A 25,308-nucleotide genomic window follows, 5' to 3' on the forward strand; every position below is an offset into this window, starting at 1 on the left:
ATATGTTGAGCTGAGGAGCTGGATGCACTTCGCATCTGGATCCTCAATGAAAGGCCATGGGTGTCCAACATTGGTTGCTCATGCCCATTCATCTCACTACAGCTACTGACCTTGATTGCAAGTATAATATCAGCTGAGCGAGTTGTTTGCACAAATGTGCTGGAGAAGCTTAGGATGTCACACAGCATCCACATGACACTTGACCCAAGTGCTTGCAGACTTTCTTGTTTAACTGATCAGGTTGTTTGTTCTTTAGTTTACTTAACCTTAATGGTTTTGATTAATTTATAGTAATTAAAGGCATTTTGACAGCATTTCTTGAATTATTGAAATTTCTACGGACAGTGTTTAGATCCCTTGATTAACGGAGACATCTAAAAGAAGTGCAAAGGCTGCTTTCAGCAGTGATTGCAACCTTGTTCCTACCCACTACTCCACAGACCATGAGATCAAGGCAAAACTGTATCTGTGAGGACTCCAGTCCAATCAGACCCATGTGACTGCAAAGGTTGTGGCTGCAGGAACAACACAGAATGTATTGAACAACACAGACAGTGAGCTTGATGGAGCTTGTTTGAGATTGGTGGCTCCACATTTCTTCCTGCCTTTGCTGGCTGAGTTGTTAAATGTTCCATGCAGTCCCCACCCCATTCTATCCCCACCCTATTCTAGGATCCATTGTTCTAACACCATTAGCAATGTTTCTGTATAACAGCACTATCTTTTTAACATATCTATTCTGGCATCAACAGGAGATGAAGAATAAAGTCTCCAGAAGTTATAAACAGAATCTTTTTATTGTTTAGATTGGGCGATTGGTGATTGGTCAGCATGGGATCCTATCCACTCCCGCTGTCTCCTGCATCATCAGGAAGGTAAAGGCCATTGGAGGAATCATTCTGACAGCTAGTCACAATCCTGGAGGACCAGGCGGGGATTTTGGTGTAAAGTTTAATGTGGCAAACGGAGGTGAGTCTCTATTCCAGTAACTGACTCATGTGAAGATGCAGTAAGAAAGCTGGTAAATATGGAATGAAAACAGTCAAAGTGTCTTTGAGAAACAGAGCAATATTAAAATCGAATGTAAACTCTAACTTCAAGGTCAGCTTCTATTCTGTTGTGAGATGATCCAGAGGAATATAATGGTACATAACTGCCATTGAACTAAATAATAAAATCTTAAGAGGGGAGAATCAAACTTGATCAACATGGTGTGTTTTAGGAAAGTCTTGAAAGTGGTGGTGATTGACTAAGTTTTGGAAACTGAAGATATGGTCAACAATGATAGGACTTTGGAAGTGGGAGGCCACTTTAGATTGAGCAGTGAATCCTTGGGTGGTTGTAAGTCTGGAGGAGATTAAAGAAATAGCAAGGGGCAAGACCATGGAGCTGGAGATGAGGACAAGAGATTCAGCGCTAGGATGTCACCAGACCAGGTCATAGTGTATGTTAGGAGTACAAGGGAGATGATGAAGCTTATGGAAGGTGAGAAACCTGGAGGTAACAAAGTCCTGGCAGTGTTGGGTGGAGATTAATTCTATTATCGGGATCATAATAATGAAAAGGTTGGAAACTCTGTTCATGAATTGCATATATTGTATAAATTTTGGGTCAGCTCAAGTTAGGGTTTAAGTGGTGAATTATATGGGTGATGAGGGCAAGAAATTTGTAGCCTGCCCAAACCCAACAGCTTCAGTATTCCCAGTGGAAAAACATAAGAAGTGGGACAAGGTGGAGGTCATTCAGCCCATCAAATCTGCTAGAATATTCAATAAGATCATGGCTGATATGGCTGTGGATTCAACTCCACTGACCTGCTTCTTTCCAATAACTCTTAATTTCGAAACTATTCAAAGATTTATCCATCTGTGTCTTAATTATATTTAATGAGGCAGCCTCTACTGCTCACTTTGCGAAGAATTCCACAGATTTCTCATTCTATGAAAAAGCTCTTTTGCCTCATCTCCATCCTAAATCTACTACTCCAAATCTTTAGGCTATGTCCCTGGTGCTTGTTTCCAGGTCTGTGTGGTGAAGAAGTGGTAGAGGTGGGCTGGGGTTGCCCAATAATCCATCTTGAAGTGTGACAAAACCATCAAGACTTTCTTTATAAATACATTCCCAATATTGTGACATACAACAGTATCCAAAAGCTTCTACAAAATTAAACAACATAAATTCTAAAGTGAGACTCCAAAAATGGCTTTGAAACATGTATGACTCTTTAAATAGAAAATCCATGTGAGGTAATTTCATGGTCCCACACTGCCTCAGGGGATTTGGTGTAAAGTTTAAAGTATTACTCTAAGCTTGACTTTTCCTTTCAAGCACAGTTTCACTGCTTTGTTATATGGGATCACAGAATTATCCCACTGCAAACACCAGCATTATCCTGCCCTCTTACAAGGGCTGACAAAGAAGTACCTCCACTTCAAGCAAGAGACAAATCATGGATTTGTCAGACACAAGGCAAAACATTCCTGCCAATACACTTTCAGATGTGAGTTTTGACTACATTGCAAATTGTTACTCTTTGTCTCTTTTCCCAGAGCTCTTATTATTATCAAATCCTGACATGGCCTCTGCTCTACCTATCTTTGTAAACTCCTCCAGCCCTACAATCCTTTCAGATCTCTTGATCATCTCCATTTCCATCTTGCCACAATCACCAGCTATGCCCCCAGTTGACAAAGCCCTGAGCTCAAGAATTATTTCCTTAAATCTCTCTGCCTCCTAACCTTTCCTTCCTTGAGATGCTCCTTTTGGTCACCTTCCCGAATGTCTCTTTGTGGCTCAGTGCCAAATTTCATTTCTAAATCCCTTCCATGATGTTACTCTGTGGTAAAAGTGCAATGCAAGTTTGCTTGCAGTATAGAGAGAGGGTTGAACTATGAGGAGATGTCATCTTTCAGATGAAATGTTGAAATAAGGCCCAGTTTTCACTGTCAGGGGAAATATTTATCCCATGTTCGTTATCACCAGATCAGATTATTTGGTTTTGTGGCTGCTAAGCCACTAAACTAAAAGGTACACGCTGAGTCTTGCAGAGATCTGTAGTAACTGCTTTACTGGTTTTTAATCACGCACTTAAAGAGGCCTGCCCAGTCCCAGAGTCCTTAGCACCCCAGCAGGGTGGAAGTGACATCAACTTCTGGGCCACAGCTTAGCCCCGCGCTGAGCATCTCCGTGGATGCCGTGGCTGCGGACTTAGCCGGGGTTGCTGGCGCTCGTTCGCTTGTCATGTGGGTGCTACATAATCCCTCCACCCCCGTCCCGAACCGGTGATGGGAGGCACGGGAACCATAACCTGAATACTGTCAGTTTTGCGTGGTTGGTCTTGTCTCCTAGGAGATGGTGTAACGACTGGTCGTTCAATGACCAGGTTGGCCGGCTTGAGATGGTCAATGGTAAAAGTCTCCTCCTGGCCCCCAATGTCCAAAACACAGCTTGTCCCATTGTGTCGCACTACCCTGAAGGGTCCTTTGTATGGTTGCTGTAGGGTGGTCTGTGTGCTCCTCTGCAGGTGAACACTTACTCACTCTGCCTCAGGTCATCGGATACAAAGAAGGGTGCTGCTCTGTGAACAGAGGAACTGGAGCTAGTGTCCCTAGTCTCTCCTGGAACATGGTCAGAACCTCTGTTGGTGTGTCTCTTTTGCCACAGGGTGCGGGCCTGAACTCTCTGGGCTACGTCTTCTTTGGGTGTTGTGTGGATGTCCAACAGCACCCAGGGGAGCTTGTCTACACAGCTGGGTCCTCAGAGTCATGCTATCAGGGCTGATTTTAGGTGCCTGTGGAAGTGCTCCACCAGGCTGTTCGATTAGGGGTGGTATGTAGTTGTTCAGTGTAGCTTGGTTCCCAGGAGCTGTGCCATTGCGGACCATATGGTTGAGGTGAACTGTGCACCTCTGTCTGAAGTGATGTGGGCAGGGAGGCTGAACCTTGCCAACCAGGTTGTGATCAGGGTCCTGGCACATGTCTCTGTTGTCATGCCATTGATTGGAAGAGCTTCCGGCCACCTCACAAATCTGGTATGCTGGTATTTAGCTGTCCTCTTTCTGTGCTTCTGCTTTTGGTGCATAATCCATTCCTGGGGCTGGGGCTTGCACCAACTGGATGGATGTTCTTGACACCATGTCCGCCACCATGTTGTTCTTCCCCGAGGCATGTTTGATTGTGGTGGTGAATTCGGACACAAGACAGGTTGCACTGTTGGTGAATGCGAAGGTAAAGGGCTTGTGATGTGTTAAGATCGTGAACTCTCTCCCTTCTAGGAAATACCTGAATGCAAAATGGTCAAGTACAGGACAAGCAGGTCACTGTTGAATGCACTGTACTTAACTTTTGGGGGCCACAGGTGTTGGCTGAAGAAGGCGAGTGGCTTCTATTGTCCTTCTATTAATAATTCGAGTACACTGCTGACCACTGTTTCAGAAGTATCCACGGTGAGGGGTATGGGGACATCCATCTGGGGGTGAATCAGGAGGGTGGCGTTGACTAGAGTGTCCTTGGCCTGGTCAAGTGCCGCCATAGTCTCTTCTGTCCAGGCAACTTGTTTGGCTTTGCCAGACATCAAACCGAAAAGTGGGCACATAATTCAGGCTGCTGAGGGAAAGAACCAGTGGTCGAGGTTAACCATTCCAACAAATTCTTGCAAACATTTGACCTTTGGGTCTGGCAAATTGGTGAATGGCCTCCACTTTCCTCAGCAGGGGAACAGCTCCATGATGGTCGATCTGGTGTCCCAAGAAGTCAATGGTGGACAAGCCGAACTGCCACTTGGCAAGGTTGACCACCAATCCATAGTCAATAAGGCAGCAGCAGAGGACACACAGATGGGTCATATGCTCTTTGCAGGAGTTGCTGGCAACCAGGATATCGTCCAGGTAGATGGACAGAAAATCCAAGTCACACCCCACTGTGCTGGAAGGTCTTTTCCGTGTTTTTAAGGCCAACGGCATCCTCAGGAATTCAAACAGGCCAAATGAGGTTATGATGGCTGTCTTCAGGACAACCACGGGATGGACTGGGACCTGATGATATCCACACACCAGGTCTATCTTGGAAAAGATGTGTGCCCCATGCAGGTTGGCCATATAGCCCTGGATATGTGGGACGAGGTATCTATCAGAGATGGTTGCATCATTCAGTCTCCTGTAGTCACCACACAGCCTCCATCCTCCCACAGACTTGGGCACCACACAGAGCAGGAATGTCCATGGAGTGCCTGAGTGCCGCACTATCCCCATCTCCTCCATCTTGTTAAATTCCTCTCTTGCGACCTGGAACTCATTTGGTGATAGTCTGCTGGCCCAGGCATGCAGAGGATGTCCCTGCATGGGGATGTGGTGTGTCATGCCATGTTTGGAGGCTGCTGTGGAAACCTGCGGCATGATGATGGATGGGAACTCTGATAGCACCCTGGAAAACTTGTTGTCTCAGCATGTGATGGAGTCGAGGTGCGGAGCTGCCAATTTGGCCTCCCCAAGGGGAAAGGTTTGAAAAATCTGTGCACACGGAGAAAGTCTGCCTCCAGCAATGGCTGTGACATTGTAGCCAGTGTGAACATCCTTGTGAATCGACTGGAACAGAATTGCAAGGGGCCAGTCCATGAGCTGTAAATGCAGATGGTGCTGCCGTTAGACACCGTGACCTCCTGCCCGGCCCCTCTAGTTCTGGTTTTGTGGCTCAAGGGGGGACGACTCTGATTTCAGCTTCTGTGTCTACTAGGAATCTGTGCCCAGAGTGTCTGTCCCAGGCATACAGGAGGCTATTGCGATGACCCACTGCAGTAGCCATTAGAGATGGCTGGCCTTTTCATTTTCCCTGATACGAGCATGGTGGTGAGCATCGGTGGGCCCCGGATCCCCATCTTTGATGGTAAAAGCACCAAGATTCGGAACTGGTGTTGTTGCTCAGTGTGGTGTTGCAGGTTTAGCTGATGGGGTGTGGTGTGGTAGGGCCATCAGCCGTGACACAGTACTAATTCCAACACTGGCCCTGTTGTCTCGTTTGGCATGCCACAAAATGGCCACGTGAACAGCCATTTTTTTGTGGTTTGGAAAAATCCTTGTTTGCTAGTAGGAGGTGGATGTCCTCCAGCATCTGGTCTAAAAAGAGGTGTTCAAAGAGTAGACACGACTTTTGGCCATCTGCTAGTGCCAGCATGCCACTCATTAGGCCTGATGGCAACCTATCACCTAGGCCATCCATCCCTAGCAACCGTGCAGCCTGTTCATGGTGTGAGAGGTTGAATGTGTTGACTAACCGGGCCTTGAGTGCCTCATGCCTGCCAGGTTTCAGAGGGCTGCTGTAGAAAGTCCATTACGCAGCCTTTGGGATGTGGAGGACCATGGAGCGCCTCAAGGAATTTCACAGGAGAAGGGCGCCAATCCACACGGACAATGTCGGAAGGCAGGATTAAACCTAGGTCATTCGTGTGTTGGGTATGTAGCAAAACAATGTGTGCTGCCCTTCACATTGTGAGGAATGTACTGCCACTGACGGCAGAGCTATGGAAGAAAATGCCTGGGTCAGGATGAGATGAGCAGGAAAATGAACTGTTTGATTCTCCTTCCAACCAGCTTTTATGTAACTTCTGGTACGGCTGTCCTAAAACCAGAAGTGATGTCATGACACACACCCCCCACCCCCCCACCGACGCACTACTTGGTTCATGGGCTTCGTGCCTGTGGTGGAGAGGGGTCCAGCGCAATCTTAGCATAGGCCCCCGGAATGTATAGTCAGCCGCCATTACAGGAACAATTCACATCTGAAATCCCGGCCCCTGGATGTTACTATAGTATCCGCCCAGAATCAACCCCCAGTATGATAGTCTGAGTCTTAGGCTGTCTCGGAGGGCAACCACGGCGATGTGGCGATGGAAACATCACTGGCCTGGTAGTGTCCACATGGGCGGGTTTGAGCCAGTTCCTTGTTTGCCCCCAATGTCCAACAGCAGGGTGGACCCATTGTTTTTTAGCACTTTGTACGATCTGATATAGGGATGCTGTAGCAATGCCCCATGTCGGGTGGCAGACAAATGCAAAAGGTGCGTGGGTGGTGAGCATGTTTTGTGGCTGGAACTAGGGCCAATGTCACCAGGTAGTGGTGCAAGCGTTGGAGTTCTTCTGATGCCGTGGTTTCAGCACTGTCTGGTGTAGGTGGAATGTCAGCCGGCACCAACATGGGCATCCCATAAACCAGCTCAGTTGACGAAGCCACTAAGTCCTCTTTTGGAGAGGTCCGTATTCCCAGCATCATCCAGGGCAGCGTGTCCAACCACTGTGGGTCTGTGAGTCACGCTTTTAGAGCCTATTCAGGTGCCTATGAAAGCGGTTGTTGGCTTGCGGGTGATAGGACGTGGTGAAATGGAGTCATGTGCCGCAGAGGCGTGACAGTGTGGCCCAAAGTGCGGATGTAAACTGTGCCCCTCTGTTGGACGTGATGTGCACAGGTACCCCAATACGTGCCACCCATGTAGATAAGGGTGCGGTTTCTGGCCAACGGGAGAACCTATCGACCATGGTGAGAATGTATTTGTGGCTGCGCGACACGGGCAGAGGTTCAACAATGTTGATGAGGATGTGTTGGAACCTCTGGGTGGTGGGAGGGAACTGCTGCTCCGGGCCTTTGGTGGTGCAACATGGTCGAAGTCTTTTGCGCCTCAATGTGGGTATGAGGGGCTGGACTCTTTCTGTGGGCCCATTTCTGTGTCTTGCAGCTGGATTCCCATAACTGCTGTTCGGGAAGCTTACACCTCTGAGTCCTCTTGCTGGGCCTTGGCCAAAACGTTCAAGTCCAGGCCCACCCGTACTGGAGCTGATCTCAAGTCTGGAGAGGGTGTTTGCAATGACGATGTCTTTCCCCGACACATGTCGAATGTCTGAGGTGAACTCTGAGATGAAAGCCAAATGTCGCTGTTGTCTCGCCGTGCATGGGTCCAATATTTTCAACAGGGCAAAGGTCAGGGGTTTGTGGTCAGTGAATGCAATGAAGTGCCTTCCTTTGAGGAAATGGCGGAAGTGCTTCATGACCAGGTAAAGCGCCAACAGTTCTCGATCTGGGGTATGTAGATGGAGGCTGAAAAAGGTGAGTGGCTGCCAGTGGCCATCGACTCACTGTTCGAGGATTGCTCCTACTGCTTCGTTGGAGGCATTGGATGTCAGTGCCAGCTAGGTGTACATGCATGGTTGTGCTAGCATGGTTGCTTCAGCTAGTGCCTCTTTTGCCTCTTGGAATGCTGTCTTTGCCTCAGACATCCATGTTAACAGGTTTTTTTTTGCCGGTCAAGAGATGGAAAAATGGGTGTAATATCTTGGCAGCTGCAGGATAAAACGGTGATAAAAGTTTACCATGCCTAAAAACTCTATTAAACCCTTGACGGTGGAGGGCCTTGGGAAGTTCCGGATGGCTGCCACTTTATTTTGCAACGGGGCTGCTCCAATGGATGTGACTCTGTGCCCTAAGAAGTCAATGGTCTCCTTGCTGAAGTTGTATTTGCCTAGGTTGACGCTGTCCGAAATCACGGAGCTTCTGGAATGGGAGACTGAGTTGCTGTACATGCTCTTCTTCTGTAGTGCTGGCTACCAGGATATTGTCCAGGTAGACGAAAACGAAAGGTTGGTCTCTGGAAACTGTGTCCATTCGGTGTTTTTCAACCCAAATGGTATTCTCAGAAATTGAAACAGCCCGAACGGGGTGATAATAGCTGTCTTGGCCACATCATCTGTGTGTATAGGGATTTAGTGGTAACCTTTTATGAGGTCCATTTTGGAAAAGAAGTTTCTCATGTAGATTCACTGCAAAATCCTGTATGTGTAGTATTGAGTAGCAATCTGGTACTGTTGCACTGTTCAGTCTCCGCATGGTCGCCAATCCCCGGTTGCTTTAGGGACAATATGTAGGGGAGATGACCAGGGGCTGTCAGAATGCCTGACGATATCCGGCTCTTCCATTGTTTTAAATTCCTCCTTGGCTTGTTGTAAACGGTCAGGGGGTTGTCTCCTCGCCTTGGCATGAATGGGTGGTCCTTCGGTCGTCACATAATGTTGGACGTTGTGCAGTAGGATGTTCAAATGAAAATCTGGTGTGAGGATTTTGGGGAATTCAGTCAGGACCTTCGCAAACCTGTTGTAGACAGGGCCTGCACGTATAGTCTGGCTGGTTACTCGGTGAGAGTGGGCATGTCTGGAAAATGTAGGCATGGATTAACCTGCTGTCGCCTCACATTAACTAGTAGGTTGTTGGCCCTCAAGAAATCTAACCCCAGGATCAGTTGACATATGGCCGTGATCGTGAAATCCCACTGATAAGCCGAGTCCCCCAGTAGTAAACAGACTGACATGGTGCCATAGCTGGGTATAGGCGACCTGTTTGCCAGGAGTAGGTTGGACTGTTGAGCCCAGAATTTTCATTCAAAGGCGTTTGGTGGCAGGATGCTGCGTTTGGCTCCCGTGATGACTAAAAATCTTTGTCCAGAGATTTGGTCGACTGTGCAGAAGAGGCTTGTGTGTTCATCAACTACTAGGGCCATTACTGGCGGCTGGTGGTGCCGTTTTCCTGGGTGTCTGCTGAGTAAGTGCACGGTGGGATGCAAACCTGTTCTATTCCAAATTCATCCTGGTCAAGGTCCTTTTCTCTTGTGAATACTGAAGAAAAGTATTCATTTAAGACCTCCCCAACCTCCTTCACCTCAAGGGACATGTAACCTTCTTTATCTTTAGCGGCACCATCTTCATTCTTGTCATTCTTCTTTTCTTCACACATGCATAGAACACCTTGGGATTTTCCTTAATCCAACATACAAGGTCTTCTCAAATCTTGTATGACCTCTCCTAAGTCCTTTCTTAAGCTCCTTCCTGGCTAACATACTTCTCATTAGCCCTTCACGTTTCCTATATCTAATATATGCTTCCTTCTTCCGCTTGAATAGTTGTCTCACCTGTTTCATCAACCACGGTTCCATTTTTGTACCATCCTTTCCTTGTCCCAGTGGGATAAATCTATCCTGAACCCAGCACAAGTGGTCCCTAAACTTCCTCAACATTACTTTTTGTACTTTCTCCTCTGAACATCTGTTTTCAATTTACCCTTGCTAGTTCGTGCCTCATCCCATTTTAATTAGCCATTCCCCAATTAAGCACTTTTCCATTTTGTATGCTTTTATTCTTTTCCATAGCTATGCTAAAGCTCAGGGAGTTATGATCACTCTCACCAAAATGCTCCCACACCGAGAGGTCCGCCACCTGACCAAGTTCATTACCCAGAATTAGATCAAGCATGGCCTCTCCTCTCATTGGCTGGTCCACATATTGTGTCAGGAATCCTTCTTGGACAATCCTGACAAATTCAGCTTTATCTATCTCTCCTGCAGTAAGGAGGTGCCAGTTAATATTAGAGAAGTTGAAATCACCCATAACTACAACCCTGTATTTCCTGCACCATTCAAAAAATATGCCTGCTTATCTGCTCCTCAGAGTCCCGAGGGCTATTTGGGGGCCTAAAGACTACTCCCAGCACAGTGATTGCTCCCTTCCTATTTCTGACCTTCATCCACACTGACTCAGTAGACATTCCCTTTGCAGCATCCTCCCTTTCTATAGCCATGATACTATCCCTGACCAGTAATGCTACTCTCCCCCCTCCCTTACCTCCCACCCTATTCCTTTTGAAACATCTAAACCCCAGTACCTGCATCAGCCAACCCTGCCCTTCCTTCATTCAAAAGTCTGTATTGGCCATATCATCATAGTTCCACGTACTGATCCATGCTCCAAGTTCATCCCCTTTATTCCTAATACACCTAGTGTTGAAACAGACCCATTTCAAATCCTCTAACTGGCTATATGTATGTTTTGTCCCCTGACGATCCTTCCTCAGAAACTCAGAACACATAGCATCAAGTTTTTGACCTTTCTGAACTCGCATTCTGATTTCCATCCTCCTGCCAAACTAGTTTAAACCCTCCCCAACCGCTCTAGCAAACTTATCCACCAGGATATTGGTCCCCCTCCAATTCAGGTGCAGCCCATCCTTTTTGTATAGGTCAGACCTTCCCCAGAAGAGATCCCAATGATCCAGAAATCGGAACCCCAGTCCCCTGCACCAACTCTTCAGCCACACATTCATCTGTCACAACTTCCTAGTCCTACCCTCTCTGTCGTGTTCCACAGGCAGCAATCCCGAGATTACGACCTTTGAAGTCCTGCTTTTTAACTTTTTCCCAGCTCCCTCTATTCCCTCTTCAGGACCTTATCACTAATCCTATCTATGTCATTGGTCCCCATGTGGACCACGACATCTGGCTACTCACCCTCCTCCTCCAGAATGCTGTAAACTCTATCAGAAATATCCCTAACTCTGGCATCTAGGAGGCAATATTACCATCTGGGAGCATCAATGTCATTCACAGAACCTTTTATCCACTTGTCTAACCAATGAGTCTCCATTCATCATAGCTTTCCTCTTCTCCCCCCTTCTCTTCTGAGCCAAAGGGCCAGCCTCTGCGCCAGAGATGTGGCCACCATGACTGGTCCTCAGTAGATCAACTCCATCAACAGTATCCAAAACAGTAGATTTATTGTTGAAGGGAACAGCCACAGTTAGCGATTTCCCTTTCCCTCTCCTAACAGTCACGCAGTTGCCTGTTTCCTGATATTTGGGGGTGACTGTCTCCTGAAGCTCCTCTTTTTCACTGTCTTTGCCTCCCAAATGATCCAGGGTTCATCCAGCCGCCACCTTGGCCACCATCAGCTTCCAGAGATGACCCACTCTGCGACACAGTGGCTGCCATCTTGGATGCTGCCAACTTACTGGGATAACCACGCTGACACATGGGTGCTGCCATTGTGCTCCCAGATCACGAGTCAACAAGGGTCAGACAATGAACCAACACTAGTCTCTGTGGTGCTGGACCAGAACAGCCCACATCAACTCTCCCGGTCTCTGATGGACATCTCAATAAATGATCAGGTGACAAGAAACCTTTTTGATAGTGAGAGCAATTTTATCCACCCCAATATGGTGCAGCGTTACTCTCTTCAAGAAAAGCCAGTAAGCTATAAAGTGACCCTGGTCTCAAAGTCCCGAGATTCAGAGCAACACCACTGTGGCACTGACCGTGCAGTGCATGACTTTGGAACTTGAAACTCTCCATCATGCCACAGCTCTGTGGACCAGTGCTGGTGGGGTTGGACTTTCAGGGCCACCTCAAGAGTGTCACAATGAATTACTATGGTCCCCACCCCACCCTTACAGTAGGCAACCTACAGTTTGTCAGCACACCCCCTGCTCCCCACTGCATTCCCCCTCACCCCGTTGGCCCAACTGACATGCCGTCTATTTACTCTCCATATTGTGCCCCCCCTCACCATTGTTCGCCAACCTCACTCCAACTCCAGTCGCTACAAAAAGCAGGTGATATAGTGAAGGTTCAGGCCATTTATTAAAGCAGAATTCTGGCAACTCCTGAATGAGGGGATCATTAAGCCCTGTACCAGCCTGTGGAGAGCCCAAGTGGTGGTGGTCAAGGGTAGGAGTAAACACAGGATGGTGATTGATTATAGCCAGACTATTAATCACTATACACAGCTGAACATGGTCAATCAAATTGCTCAATATCATGTGTTCTCCATGATTGACCTGAAATCCACTTACCACCAGCTCCCCATCCCTCCGGAGGATTGCCAGAAGACTGCCTTTGAGGCAGACAGCCACCTCTACCATTTCCTCAAGGTCCCCTTCAGGCTTACCAATTGTGTCTTTATTTTCTAGTAGGAGATGGACCGGGTGGTGGACCAAAATGACCTGCAAGCCACCTTCATCTACCTAGTTAATGCCACAATCTGCAGCCGCAACCTGCAAGATCATGACGCCAACCTCCAGAAATTCCTCACAACATCCAAATGCCTAAACCTCACCCTCAACAGGGATAAATGTGTTTTCTGCACTACCTGCCTGGTGATCCTTGGCTGTGTTGTGGAGAATGGAGTTATTGGAGCCCATTGCTAGAGCTCCCCCTTCCCCCCAGCCTCAAGGCCCTGAAAAGTGCCTGGGGTTCTTTTCCTATTACATCCAGTGGTTGCCTAAATATGCAAAGCCTGCCCCTTATCAAATCCACATCCTTCCCCCTGATAAGAGATGCCTGGGCACCCTTCAGTCAGATAAAGGAAGACATCGCTAAAGGTGCAACGTATGCGGTGGATGAATCTGCCCCATTTCAGGTTGAGAGCAATGCACCAATTTCACCCTGGCTACAACCCTGAACCAGGCTTCTCCCATACCCTCTAGAGCCCTGAAATTGACTCTGCTCCATTAAGAAAGAGGCTCAGGCAATAGTTGAGGTGGAGTGGCACTGGAGGCATTATCTGGCCAGCAGATGTTTTACCCTGTTCACGGACCATCAGGCCATGGCTTTCATGTTTAACAACAAACAGCAGGGTAAGATAAAGAATGATAAAATTTTGAGATGGAGGATTGAACTCTCTACCTGTAACTATGGATATTCTGTATTGGCCGGGGAAGCTCAACAAGTCCAGGTGCCCTATCCTGAGGGACAGTGCCAATGCCGAGATAAACTGCCTCAAAACCCTCCACAATCACCTCTGCCATCCCAGTGTCATGAGATTTTTCCACCATCAAATATCGTAACCTGCCGTACTCTGTCAGGAAGGTTAGAGACATTTTCAGGGACTGCCGGGTCTGCGCGGAGTGTAAACCACACTTCTACCAACCAGACAGGGTACACCTAGTGAAAGTCACATGATCGTTTGAATGCCCGAGTTTGGATTTCAGGGCCCCCTCCACTCCACCAACTGCAACGTGTATTTCCTCACGGTCATCAATGAGTATTCATGTTTCCCTTTAGCCATCCCTTGCCCAGACATGACCACCACGACAGTCATCAGGGCACTGCATAACTTGTTCACCCTATTCGGGTACTCGCCATATGTTCAAAGCTAAAAACTGGAAAATTCTTGAATGATCAAGTCAGACACCTAATCTAAAGCCAATTGAGCATGTCTTCTATATGCTGAAGTGAAACTTAAGGGGACAAGCCCTCATAATAAGCAGGAGCTGAAGATGGCTGCAGTACAGGCCTGGCAGATCATCACCAGACAAGATACTCAGCACCTGGTGATGTCCATGAATCACAGACTTCAAGCAGTGATTGCATGCACGGGCTATGCAATTAAGTACTAAACATGCCTAATATACATACCAAGGCTATGTCCCAAATATTATGGTGCCCTGAAATGAGAGGCCTAAATATAAAAAGTGCTGTGACTTCTACGTGGTCAAACCAAAATGTATACAAATAACCTTGAATAAAATCTGGACTTTGCACACTAATCACATGTGAATTGTTTGATTACATATTGAAAACTGGAGCATAGGGGCAAATAAAGGAAAAAAGTGTCTTGTCCCAAACATTATGGAGGGTACTGCATTTAAGCGGCAGGGGCTCTTGAGCTGGAAGGGCCTCGTTACCATGTTGTATCTCTAAATGAAATTTTAAAAAGGTTATTGAGTCTCTGAGAACCCATAACTCCTCTGCTGAAGATCAGCAGCAAAAGGAAAGTCTGTGTCTGTAGCATTTCAACTCTAGAGAGCCAGCTGTAACAGCTGGGCGATGAGCGCTGAAGCTCATAATTGCTTCACTTACTCTACAGGTGCTCCCTCTTTCAGTGCAAAACCTGGGTGCTTTTTCAATGCCCCTTGATTAGCGCAACCAGCTATTGCATTCCGAAAAAAGACATTTTATTCTTCTGCAAAGGGCTCGCAGAAATAACTCAAGGTTTTGCTAGTTTTGAAATACAAGATTTACATTGATTTTTTTCAATTGTTTCCTTTGTGTCTACAGGTCCAGCTCCTGAATCAGTGACGGAAAAGATCTACCAGATCAGTAAAAAAATAGAAGAGTTTGCCATCTGTCCCGATTTAAGAGTGGATCTCTCTCGGCTGGGCAGGCAAGAATTTGATCTGGAGAACAAGTTTAAACCATTCCGAGGTATGTGGTAGGATTGCATTCTCCAATTCTAAATTGTGCCGAATTCAAAAAGAATCTCCCCATATTTATATTGCCTGAATTCAAAGGGTATTTGAGCTAGTTTGGGACCCCCAGGGGAATGATGAGCTTAGTTATTTCCTATCAAAAGTTTTAAAAAGTATTCTTTCAAGGTAAAATTATTGCAATTCTTGACTGTGAGTGCTATGCTTTGTCATTTTAGGTACGGAGCAGAGAAAGCAGGTTGATCTGATTCTTAACAACAAGGATTTTTTTTAAACTTATTGGGAGGTGTAAGCTTTGAGAAGAATCTAATGTCTCTGCAATTAAGCTAGTTACCTGAAATACCTGAGGAGGACCTCAAGGTGTCAGCAATGACACAGTTGGTTGGACATTCATTGTTGACTCAAAAGATGAAAAGTTCATTCTCCATTCCAGTTGATAGAACACAAAAACTTGTGCGTAGCTTGAGTTGCTGCACAAGGTGGATGTGTCTTTATTCAGATGAGATTCTAACCTGATGTCTGTACTCAAACGTGGAGAAGAATCTAGCACCCTGCAATGTACAGGTGGTACCTGATTTACGACCATAATGGGGACCGAAGGATTAGTTGTAACTCTTGTTTGGTCATTAGTCGGGGAACGGGAACTTAGGGCTTCAGCAAGGAACGGGGACCTCAGGCTGCCAATGGAGAACGAGGAGCAGGGACCTTGGGCTGCCGCTGGGAGCAGGGACCACTGTATTCAGTACTTTTAAAACAAAATATGTACTTGTACATTAATTTTAATAATTATTTTTTAAAAATTTTGGACATATGTGCTGGTGGATGCAACTCGCGTAGATTGAAAGCGAGGACTACCTGTACAGGCAACTTCTGAAATATCAGTTTTATATTCACTGCTATTTTCCAACATTTCAATGAAGACTACATTTCAAAAGCATTTTATTGACTTCACAGCCATCTGGAGCAGCCTGAGGCCATGAAGGGTGTTACAGAAAGCAAACCTTTGAACTTTTTGTGACCACAACAAATGATTCTGACTTCCTGTTAATATGGGACCATCACCATTCCTTACCTCCAATTCCACCCTCCAGAATCCCCACCATTCCCACATTTAGATTCATGGTCATCGAGTTCTAATGTTCAGAATCAGGCACATCGGCTCAACTTCTCCATGCTGACTGAACTACTCCTGTTTGTGTGCGTTCATCCGAGATCCACCTGACTCTTTCCTATCCATGTATCTGCCTGACAGCATCTTGACCATCACAACTATCCTTCTTCTGAACTTCTGCAACTCATTCTATATACCCATCACCCTCTGTGTGAAGAAGGCTCCTTTTAAATCTTTCCCCTCTACTTTAGCTCCATACCCTCTAGATTATAGATTCCCCTACCGTGGGGAAAAGCTATGACTACTGACCATATGTATGCTGCTCCTCAGCTGCCTATACAGTTCCAGCATATCCAGCCTTTCCTCATAATTCTGTCTGATGGGGGCATGGCAAAATGGTGTAGAGTTTAGACGTGCAATCTCGACCTCTCTGGCTAGACTTTTAAATACCTGTTTTTTAACTCTTTGTTTTCAAGTTTAAACATTTTAAATTTTAATTTAAACTATTAAGGAATTATTATGGCCACTAATGTTAAAAAGACTAAACCTCAAGTTCATAAAAAGTTACATTTTCGAAGTGCTGAAGATTTGGGGCCAAGACGACTTGATACAGCCCCAGGCTCAATCTCTTCATTGTCTAAACCCCAAAGATCGCCTGTGGGGGCTGAAAAAAAAATCTTTTGCTCACCAAATGAAGGATGGCGTTGGAATTACCCGTTCTCTGGAAGAAGGTGCATGTTCCCAAGAAGTGGACCCCGATTTGGAAAGCCTTTCGATTTCAATGGAGGGAGCACGCAGGAAGACGACTCCATTGTTGGAAATGCATCAGGTAGCATTTCAATCTGAAGAAATCATTTTTCTTCGCGAATTGATGAGAAAACAATGAGATATGGGGGGAGACCAGCGGCGACCCCCTGAGTAAGTCGGGGTGCCGTCGCTGGGAGTCCAGACCCGCAGTAAAACTTTTAAAATGCCTTCTGTTGAGTTGCAGCAGGAGCTGCAGTTACCTTGTTCTGCCACTATGTCAAAGAGAGCAGAGCAGAGCTGAGTTTTACTGATTCACAGTGTATGCAATTGAATGCAATTATTCAAGCTGTTATATAACCAGGAATGGATTTGTTGACATCTCAAATGAATGAAATGGTTCAAATAAATGCTGGTATAAGTTCAGAATTAAATATGGTTAAGACACGTGTGGATGCATCTTACGAAGAATTTAAAAAACTTCAGACTGCTTTTTTGGACTGTAAACAACAAGTGACTTCTAACACAGAAAAAGTGTTGAAGGTGGAAAAATCAGTCATTGAATTAGGAGAACGTGAGAAGGAGCGAGAAAGAAAAATAGATTATTTGGAAAATCAAAGCAGAAGGAATAATGTGAAAATTGTTGGTTTGCCAGAAGGTATAGAAGGGCAAGATCCTCTTTGTTTTTTTAAAGACTAGATTCCGCAAATATTAGGGCAAGAATTTTTCTCTGGGGGATTGGCACTGGAAAGAGCCCATAGAGCTTTAAGAAGAATATCCTCAGCTGGTCAACCACCGAGACCGGCAATAATTCAATGTTTGAGTTATTTGGATAGAGAAGCAATTCTTCGACTTGCAGTACAAAATGCGAGACAACGACAAACCCCATTATTGATTCAGAATAGCAGAGTCTTTTTTTATCCTGATCTGAGTCAAGATGTCATTCAACGTCGACGTCGATTCAATCCAGTTAAAGAAGTTTTGTGGTGTAAAGGTTATAAGTCTACTTTTCGTTACCCTGCAGTGTTGAAGGTGTTTTACGGAGACTATCAATTTCGGTTTTTTGAGACTGATCGTGAAGCAATGATTTTTGCTGATTCATTGCCAGATATAAGAGGACAAAGATGTAGTCAACCATTATCTCCTAAAGAAAAATTTGGGAGCTCTGGAAACAGAAGAAATGGGAAAAACGGGAATGGAAAGAGTCCACCTCCTTCCGAAATGGGATCTTTGAGATTGGAATCTTCTGGATGAAAAGAAGAATTTTCTTATTCTATTTTTTCTTTTGTTATTATGATGTTTTGTTGTTACTGAATGTTTGTCTGGGGAGGGAGAGATTTGCACTAAGTTCTTTACTAGTCATCAGCCACTGGTGGGTGACCCACACCCAATTTTTGTTTAGGGGATTACTACCTTTTGGTAGTTTTTTGGGGGGGAGTTTCTTTTTTTTTTCTTTATTATTTTTAAAATTTTTTTTTAGTTTTTAATGTGTGATTTTTTTATTGGAGGGCCTATATACATTGATTTGAGTTTTTAATACAAATATATTATTAGTATTTAGTAATAATAGTAGATATGTCAAAGTTGAGGTTTGCTACTTTTAATGTTCGAGGATTAAATAGTTTGATTAAAGGTAAGCGAGTCATGGTGTATATTAAGAAAATGAAAATTGATATTGCCTTTTTACAAGAAACACATTTGAATGTGAAGGAAAACGTGAAATTAAAAAAGGATTGGGTTGGGCATGTATATTCTTCTTCATTTAATTCTAGAGCTAAAGGTGTAGCAATTTTGATACATAAAAATTTATCTTTTGAATTACAATCAATGGAGGAAAAGGCAGGATGTATTCTTGAATTATAAGATTTTTAGTGAATTTTAGACTTTACTTAATATTTATGCCTCAAATGTAGATGATGAAATATTTATTTCAGAAGCATTTTTATGTTTGGGTCAAGCTAATGATAATATTTTAGTTGGTGGTGATTTTAATTGTGTTTTGGAACCTTTATTAGATAAATCTCCGAAGAAAGTTAAAAAATCCAAGATGGCAATCCAGGTCCAAGCGTTGATGAAAGATCTTAATTTAGTAGATATTTGGAGATGTCTTAATCCAACAGAGAAAGATTTTTCCTTTTATTCATCTAGACATTAATCGTTTTCAAGGATTGACTTCTTTTTAGGGTCGGCACATTTACAAGGGAAAATACAACAAGCGGAATATAAAAGTAGGGTGATTTCAGATCATTCTCTGTTATATTTTACATTAGAAACTTCTGAAAAAATTCAAATAGCTTATCGTTGGAGATTTAATACAATGTTGTTGAAAAATATGGAATGTATTGATTTTTTTGAAAAAACATTAAATTTTTTTTGAAAGAAAATTCTAATTCTGTTCAAAGTAAGTTTGTATTATGGGATGCTATGAAAGCCTATTTGAGAGGACAAATAATGTTATACTTCTAAAATAAAAAAGAATTGATTAAATCAAAGTCTTGAATTAGATAAGCAGATCGATGAGTTAGAAAAGGAATTTCAGAAAGATGCTACAGAAGATCAGAAAATAGAATTATCTAGGCTGAAATTGAAATATAATACTTTGCAATCTTATCAATTTGAATGTGTGATTAATAGGACTAAACAACGGTATTACAAATGGGGAGAGAAAGCACATAAGGTATTGGCGTGGCAATTAAAGAAAGAACAGATATCGAGGACTATTAATGCTGTTAGACGGAATTCTCTTATTACTTATAAACCTCGTGAGATTAATGATGAATTTTATTCATTTTATAAAAAGTTATATACATCTGAAGGAAAACAGGGAACTGGATTGATTGATTTTGTTTAATCACAGTTGAATTTACCAATATTAGAGGATAGAGTTTAGAAGAATTAACAGGAGTTAGATGAACCATTTACTGATTCAGAAATTAAAATGGCTATGCTGGAAATGCTAAATGGTTAATCACCTGGTGATTATGGATTTTTGGTTGAATTTTATAAAAATTTTTATGATGATTTATCTACAGTATTTGGGGATGTATTACGTCAAGTTGGAGAACATTATGATTTACCTGAGTCTTGTTCTAGTGCTTTAATTACAATAATTCCTAAAAAAAGATAGAGATCCTTTGAAAGTATCTTCATATAGACCAATTTCGTGGTTCAATGTAGATTATAAAATAATAGCTAAAATATTAGCAAATAGATTGGCTAAATTTTTACCTAAGTTGATTCATATTGATCAAACAGGTTTTATAAAGAATAGATATGCTTCAGATAACATTTCACACGTGATTAGTTTGATTAATAGATTTCGACATTCCTTAGATCATCCGATGGTGATATCCTTAGATGCAGAAAAAGCATTTGATAGAGTTGAATGGAATTTTTTGTTTAAAGTTTTGGAGAAATTTAAGTTTGGTCCTTCTTTTATTGGTTGGATTAGGGCTCTAAACTGGTAGCTAGAGTATTGACGAATGGTTTGATTTCAGAATCTTTTAAGTTAACTTGATCAACTCATCAAGGTTGTCCTTTATCACCAGCTTTGTTTGCGTTAGTGATTGAACCTTTAGTACAGTTGATAAGACAAAATACACAGATACAAGGTATGAAAGTTTTAGATGAGGAGTATAAAATTAATTTATTTGCTGATGATGTATTTAATAAACCCAGCTCAGTCACTTTTGCATTTGAAGGAATGTTTAATACAATATGGATGTCTTTCTGGATATAAAGTTAATTGGGAAAAACGTGAAATATTATCGGTAAGTGAAGAAGATTATTCAGTTTATAAGAATATTATTAATTTGAAGTGGACTGATTGAATTAAATATCTGGGTATAATTTTGAATGTTAATTATCAATCTTTATATAAATTAAATTATGCTCTGTTAATGAAAAAAGTTAAAACTGATTTGATTAAATGGAAAGATTTACCTATTAATTTAATGGGAAGGATAAATACAATTAAGATGAATATCTTTCCGCATATACAATATTTGTTTCAATCTATTCCGTATTTACTTGATAAATTTTTTTTTTGAGATTTAAATAAAATGGTTAGGGAGTTTTTATGGAGGGGTAAATTTTCAAGAGTAGCTTTGAATAAATTAACTTGGAAATATGAGTTAGGGGGACTACATTTACCACATTTTCAAAATTGTTATGAGGCAGCCCAACTTAAATTTATTAGTTCATTGATGGATTTGGTACGGCCTCCTAGTTGGGCTAAAATTGAGATGGCAAGTATTTCTGAATTTGAAATACATCAATTTTTGTTTAGGTGGAATATAAATTTGTTACAATAATATAATGTGCCTATACTAAAACATTTAATGAAGTTATGGATAAAGAAAAATAAAATGATAGGTTCTAGGGGTAAATTATTGGCTTTGACTCCATTGTGTAATAATCAACTTATTTATTTTTCAATACATAATCAAAGTTTATTGCATTGAAGACTTAAAGGTGTGAAAAATTTGGGAGATTGTTTTAAAGAGGGTAAGTTTTTGTCTTTTAATCAGATAAGGGAAGATTTTGGTATTGATAAGAATTGTTTATTTCTTTATTATCAAATTCGATCTTTGGTAAAATGTATGTTTGGTAGAAATAAGATTTTACCTGAAATGACTAAATTTGAGACTTTTCTTATGAAGGTACCAGAGAAGGGTTATATTTCATCTATGTATCAAATATTACAGGATGGTATGGATAAAAAGGGTTGGGATAGATCTAAAAGTAAATGGGAAACGGATACTGGTTTTATTTTTTTCCATGATTGGTTAGATATTTGTTATGATAGTGTAACTAGATTGATAAATGCTCGTTATGCAATGATTAACTATAATTTTTTAAATCAATTATATTTAACATCTGAAAAATTAAAAAAGTATAGTTTTCATGAATCAGACTTGTGTTTTAGATGTGGTGATATGGTTGGAAATTTTTTAATGCCGTTTGGTCATGTATACATATACAATCTTTTTGGAAGAAAATTCAATCGTTTTTAGAATATCTGTATAAGATTAAAATAGTTTTAGATCCAACAGTATTTTTATTGGGTAGTTTGCAACCTTTGAAAGGCTTGAGATTAGATAAGTTTCCGCTTGCTATTGTATATTTAGCTTTATCTGTAGTGAAAAAATGTATTGCTAGTACATGGAAAGATACAAATATGATTGATACTAATAGATGGCATAATGAGATGAAATATTGTTTAATAATGGAAAAAATTAAGTATGTTTCGCATGATAATTATAATTTTTTTATTAATAAGTGGCTGTTATACGGAATATTTACATTTCAATTTATATTGATTAGATTTTAATATGTATATTTCACTTTTTTAAAATATTCTTTCTTTTTTCTTTTTTTACGGCTCTCCTGAGGAGAGTTGGCTGAAGGGGGGGGGGGGGTTCTTTTTTTTCATTCATGTTCGTGTTTAATTGCTGTATATGTCATATATTATTTGTTTTTTTGAACGATTAAATAAAGTTTTTAAAAAATAATAATAATTCTGTCTGACCATTCCTGGGTTTCTGAAGCTTGAGCCTTCAGTTCATTCATCTGATGGTCTATTGGGAAGGTTTCCCAAGGCTGGTCCACCACTGAGAACTGCATAACAGCTGGCAGCAAGAGTATTGGAATGGTGCAGTGGAATAGGGAGGTAACATGTAGCTGAAAATTGGGTGCCACTCTCCAGAAAGTTCTGAATGTTCCATCACTTGTCTCCTCCACAACACACTAAATCAATTTCAGACATAGGGGGCTCTGGGTTGAATTATAAGAGCAGATTATAGGAATCACATATGTATTTTCCTAATTGGTCAGGGCTGTGGGTCCCTAATGGGAAGAGACCAGAATAAAGCTTGAGCCAGGCTATTCAGAAGTGAAATCAGGAAGCTCTTCTTGGAAGAGGGAGTGAAAACAGGAGGCTCTCTCCCTTCTGAAAGGAGCCTGGAGTCTTTAGAGAATTTCAAAACTGAGAGTTTGTTTAGCCAGGTAAGGATTATGGAACCAAGGTAGGCAAATGAATTTAAGACATGGAGCAACTATAGTTTGATTGAATGGTGGAACAAATTGAGAAGCTGTTCAAAGACCAATTGCGCCAATCAAGGTTGATTTAGAAAGTACTTAGGCTTTGTATTAAGAAAGTGAGCATACATAGAGTTAAACAAGAAAGTCTGCAGGTGCAGGGGTTGATTGCAGTCCACGAAGGTGCTGGAGAAACTCAGCAGGTCACAGAGGAAGTAAAGGGTAACCAACATTTTGTCCCTGGCCCCCTTTGTCAGGTGGAGTGCACATAGAGTAAGTGAAGCAGTTCTGTGCTTCCATGGTCATGGTCCAACTGTTTCACTGGTCAAGCTTACAACTGGCTCTCTACTGTTGGAATGCTGCATGCCACAGACTGTCTTTAAATAAATACCTCCTTGATCCACTGCTGAGTGTCCATAAAGTGAGACAGCTGTACTCCAATGTCTGGTGACATGCCCACCAGCAGCAGGTTTTCATTAAAGTCTGCTCGCTGGATCCGATGATTGAAATCTGGACGTAAGAGATGGGCAATCAAGCAAAATGCATTCATCTGGATTAGTCTGCAGTGTAATAAGCAATTGCTCAAATACCAGCCTTGTACTGACGTTGGCAAGAGATTAATTTCTTCAACTCATCCCTCACATACTGAAAGTTGCCACATGCATGATCTTAACGAATTAATTTGTGGAACATGGGTATTGCTGGTGAGCATATTTTTTTTCCCGTCTGATCCTAGTTACCCCCTGAACTGATTGCTGGGCCATTTCAAAGGATGGTTAAGAGTTATCATTGTGGGTCTGGATTCTCAAATGGACAGAGCAGGTCAAGGTGATGTCAGAAATGCAGGAAATTTCAGGTCGAATGGGAAGAGTAACAGAGCTGTTTCAGTCAGAGAGCCTTGTTCAGAACTGAAAAGGAGACAAAAGAAGTTGGCAAAGCTGCAGGGAAGGGAGGGATGTCTCTGATAGGGTAAAACAAGGGTGAGCACAAGTTGTAAACAACGTTATCTGGTCAGTGATAATGGGAACAGTTACAGAATGAGAGCACAAGTCAAAGAAAATAGAAAAATGAATACAGGAGCGCAAAATGCAGAGTAAGAAGACATGCCCGGCAGGTCAGGCAGAGTATGTCCTCCACTCCCAGTGGGAGAAGAAAGGAAGGCCCTATCAGACCCCTTTTATTTCCAGCATTTCCTGATTTTGGACAATAGAGAACCGTATGGGTTTTTACAACAATCTACTGGTTTCACAGTCACTACCATCGATAGGTGGTTTTCAGTTCAGATGGAATTTAAATTTCTACTTATGGTCTGGTGGGATTTGAACATACCTCTGGCCCTCTGGATCATCATTTAGCATAACTACAAACTTGCTCTAACTTTATAAATGACTACTTCATCTCTTTGTAGCAGTAACTAATCAATTCCTTCCCTTGTGGCCAACAGATCTCACCAAAATCTCAACTGGGAGACAAAGCATGCTGCTCCATGGAGAAGTGTAGCATGTTGCAAGTACTTGATTTGAAATTCACAGTGCTGCAAATAGAATCATTTTACACATTCATGTAGAATGTGTTTTTCTGTTATTTTAAAATATTCTGCTCTTTTCTGTTATTCTCTCTTTAATTTTATCTTTATTCTGGAAGGACAAACCAGAAGGCTGAATGCAGGGTTAATGGATGGTTACTTAAAGAGTGTGGATGAGCAGAAGGACCTTGGGGTATAAATCCACACATCCCTCAAGGTCACTGCACAGGTTGATAGGATAGTTAAGAAGGCCTATAGGATGCTGGAATTCATTAATAGGAAGATTGGTAAGATCATACTTGAGTTTTCTGTTCAGTTCTGGTCACCTCATTAAAGGAAGGATGTAGAAGCTATGGAGAGGGTGCAGAGGAGATTTACCAGGATGTTGCCTGGGTTGGGAAACAAGTCTTATGAAGCAAGGAGAGCAGAGCTGGGACTTTTCACTTTGGAGCGTAGAAGGAGGAGGGAAGTTTAAGAGAGTCATCAGAGGTAAGTTTATTATACAGACAGTTATAGGTGCCTGGAATGCCTTGCCGGGAAAGGTGGTAGAGGCTGAAACACTGGGGGCATTTAAGCGATGCAGACATACACATGATGAAAGAAAAGAAAATAGGCGGTTATGGGGTAGGGAGGGTTTAGTACTTTTTTTAAAGGAAGAAATATGTGGGTCGGCATATCAAGGGCCGAAGAGCCTGTACTGTGCTGTACTATTCTATGTTCTTATGTTAGTCCTCCGTACATTTTCAAAAGAGCATTGATGGATGGGGTTTGGGAAACAAGTATCTGATATAGATCTGACAGATTCCCACCAGCACAGTTACTTAATTTCTACCTCTATAACCTCTTCCAATCTGGCAAGATATCTCTCTCCTGCTCCT

General features: G+C 42.6%; 1 protein-coding gene across 4 annotated transcripts in view; it reads left to right on the forward strand.

The window, feature by feature from the left end:
* Positions 1 to 25,308, forward strand: part of pgm5 (phosphoglucomutase 5) — a 173,523-nt gene that overhangs the window by 41,420 nt on the left and 106,795 nt on the right. For all 4 annotated transcript variants that reach the window (XM_069922034.1, XM_069922042.1, XM_069922041.1 and 1 more), the window contains exons 2-3: positions 807 to 969; positions 14,863 to 15,009. In XM_069922034.1, coding sequence (XP_069778135.1) covers positions 807 to 969; positions 14,863 to 15,009 — 310 coding nt within the window. The remainder of the gene's footprint in view (positions 1 to 806; positions 970 to 14,862; positions 15,010 to 25,308) is intronic.

This window comes from Narcine bancroftii, chromosome 1 (genome assembly GCF_036971445.1).
Source record: "Narcine bancroftii isolate sNarBan1 chromosome 1, sNarBan1.hap1, whole genome shotgun sequence".
Taxonomy (NCBI): Eukaryota; Metazoa; Chordata; class Chondrichthyes; order Torpediniformes; family Narcinidae; genus Narcine; species Narcine bancroftii.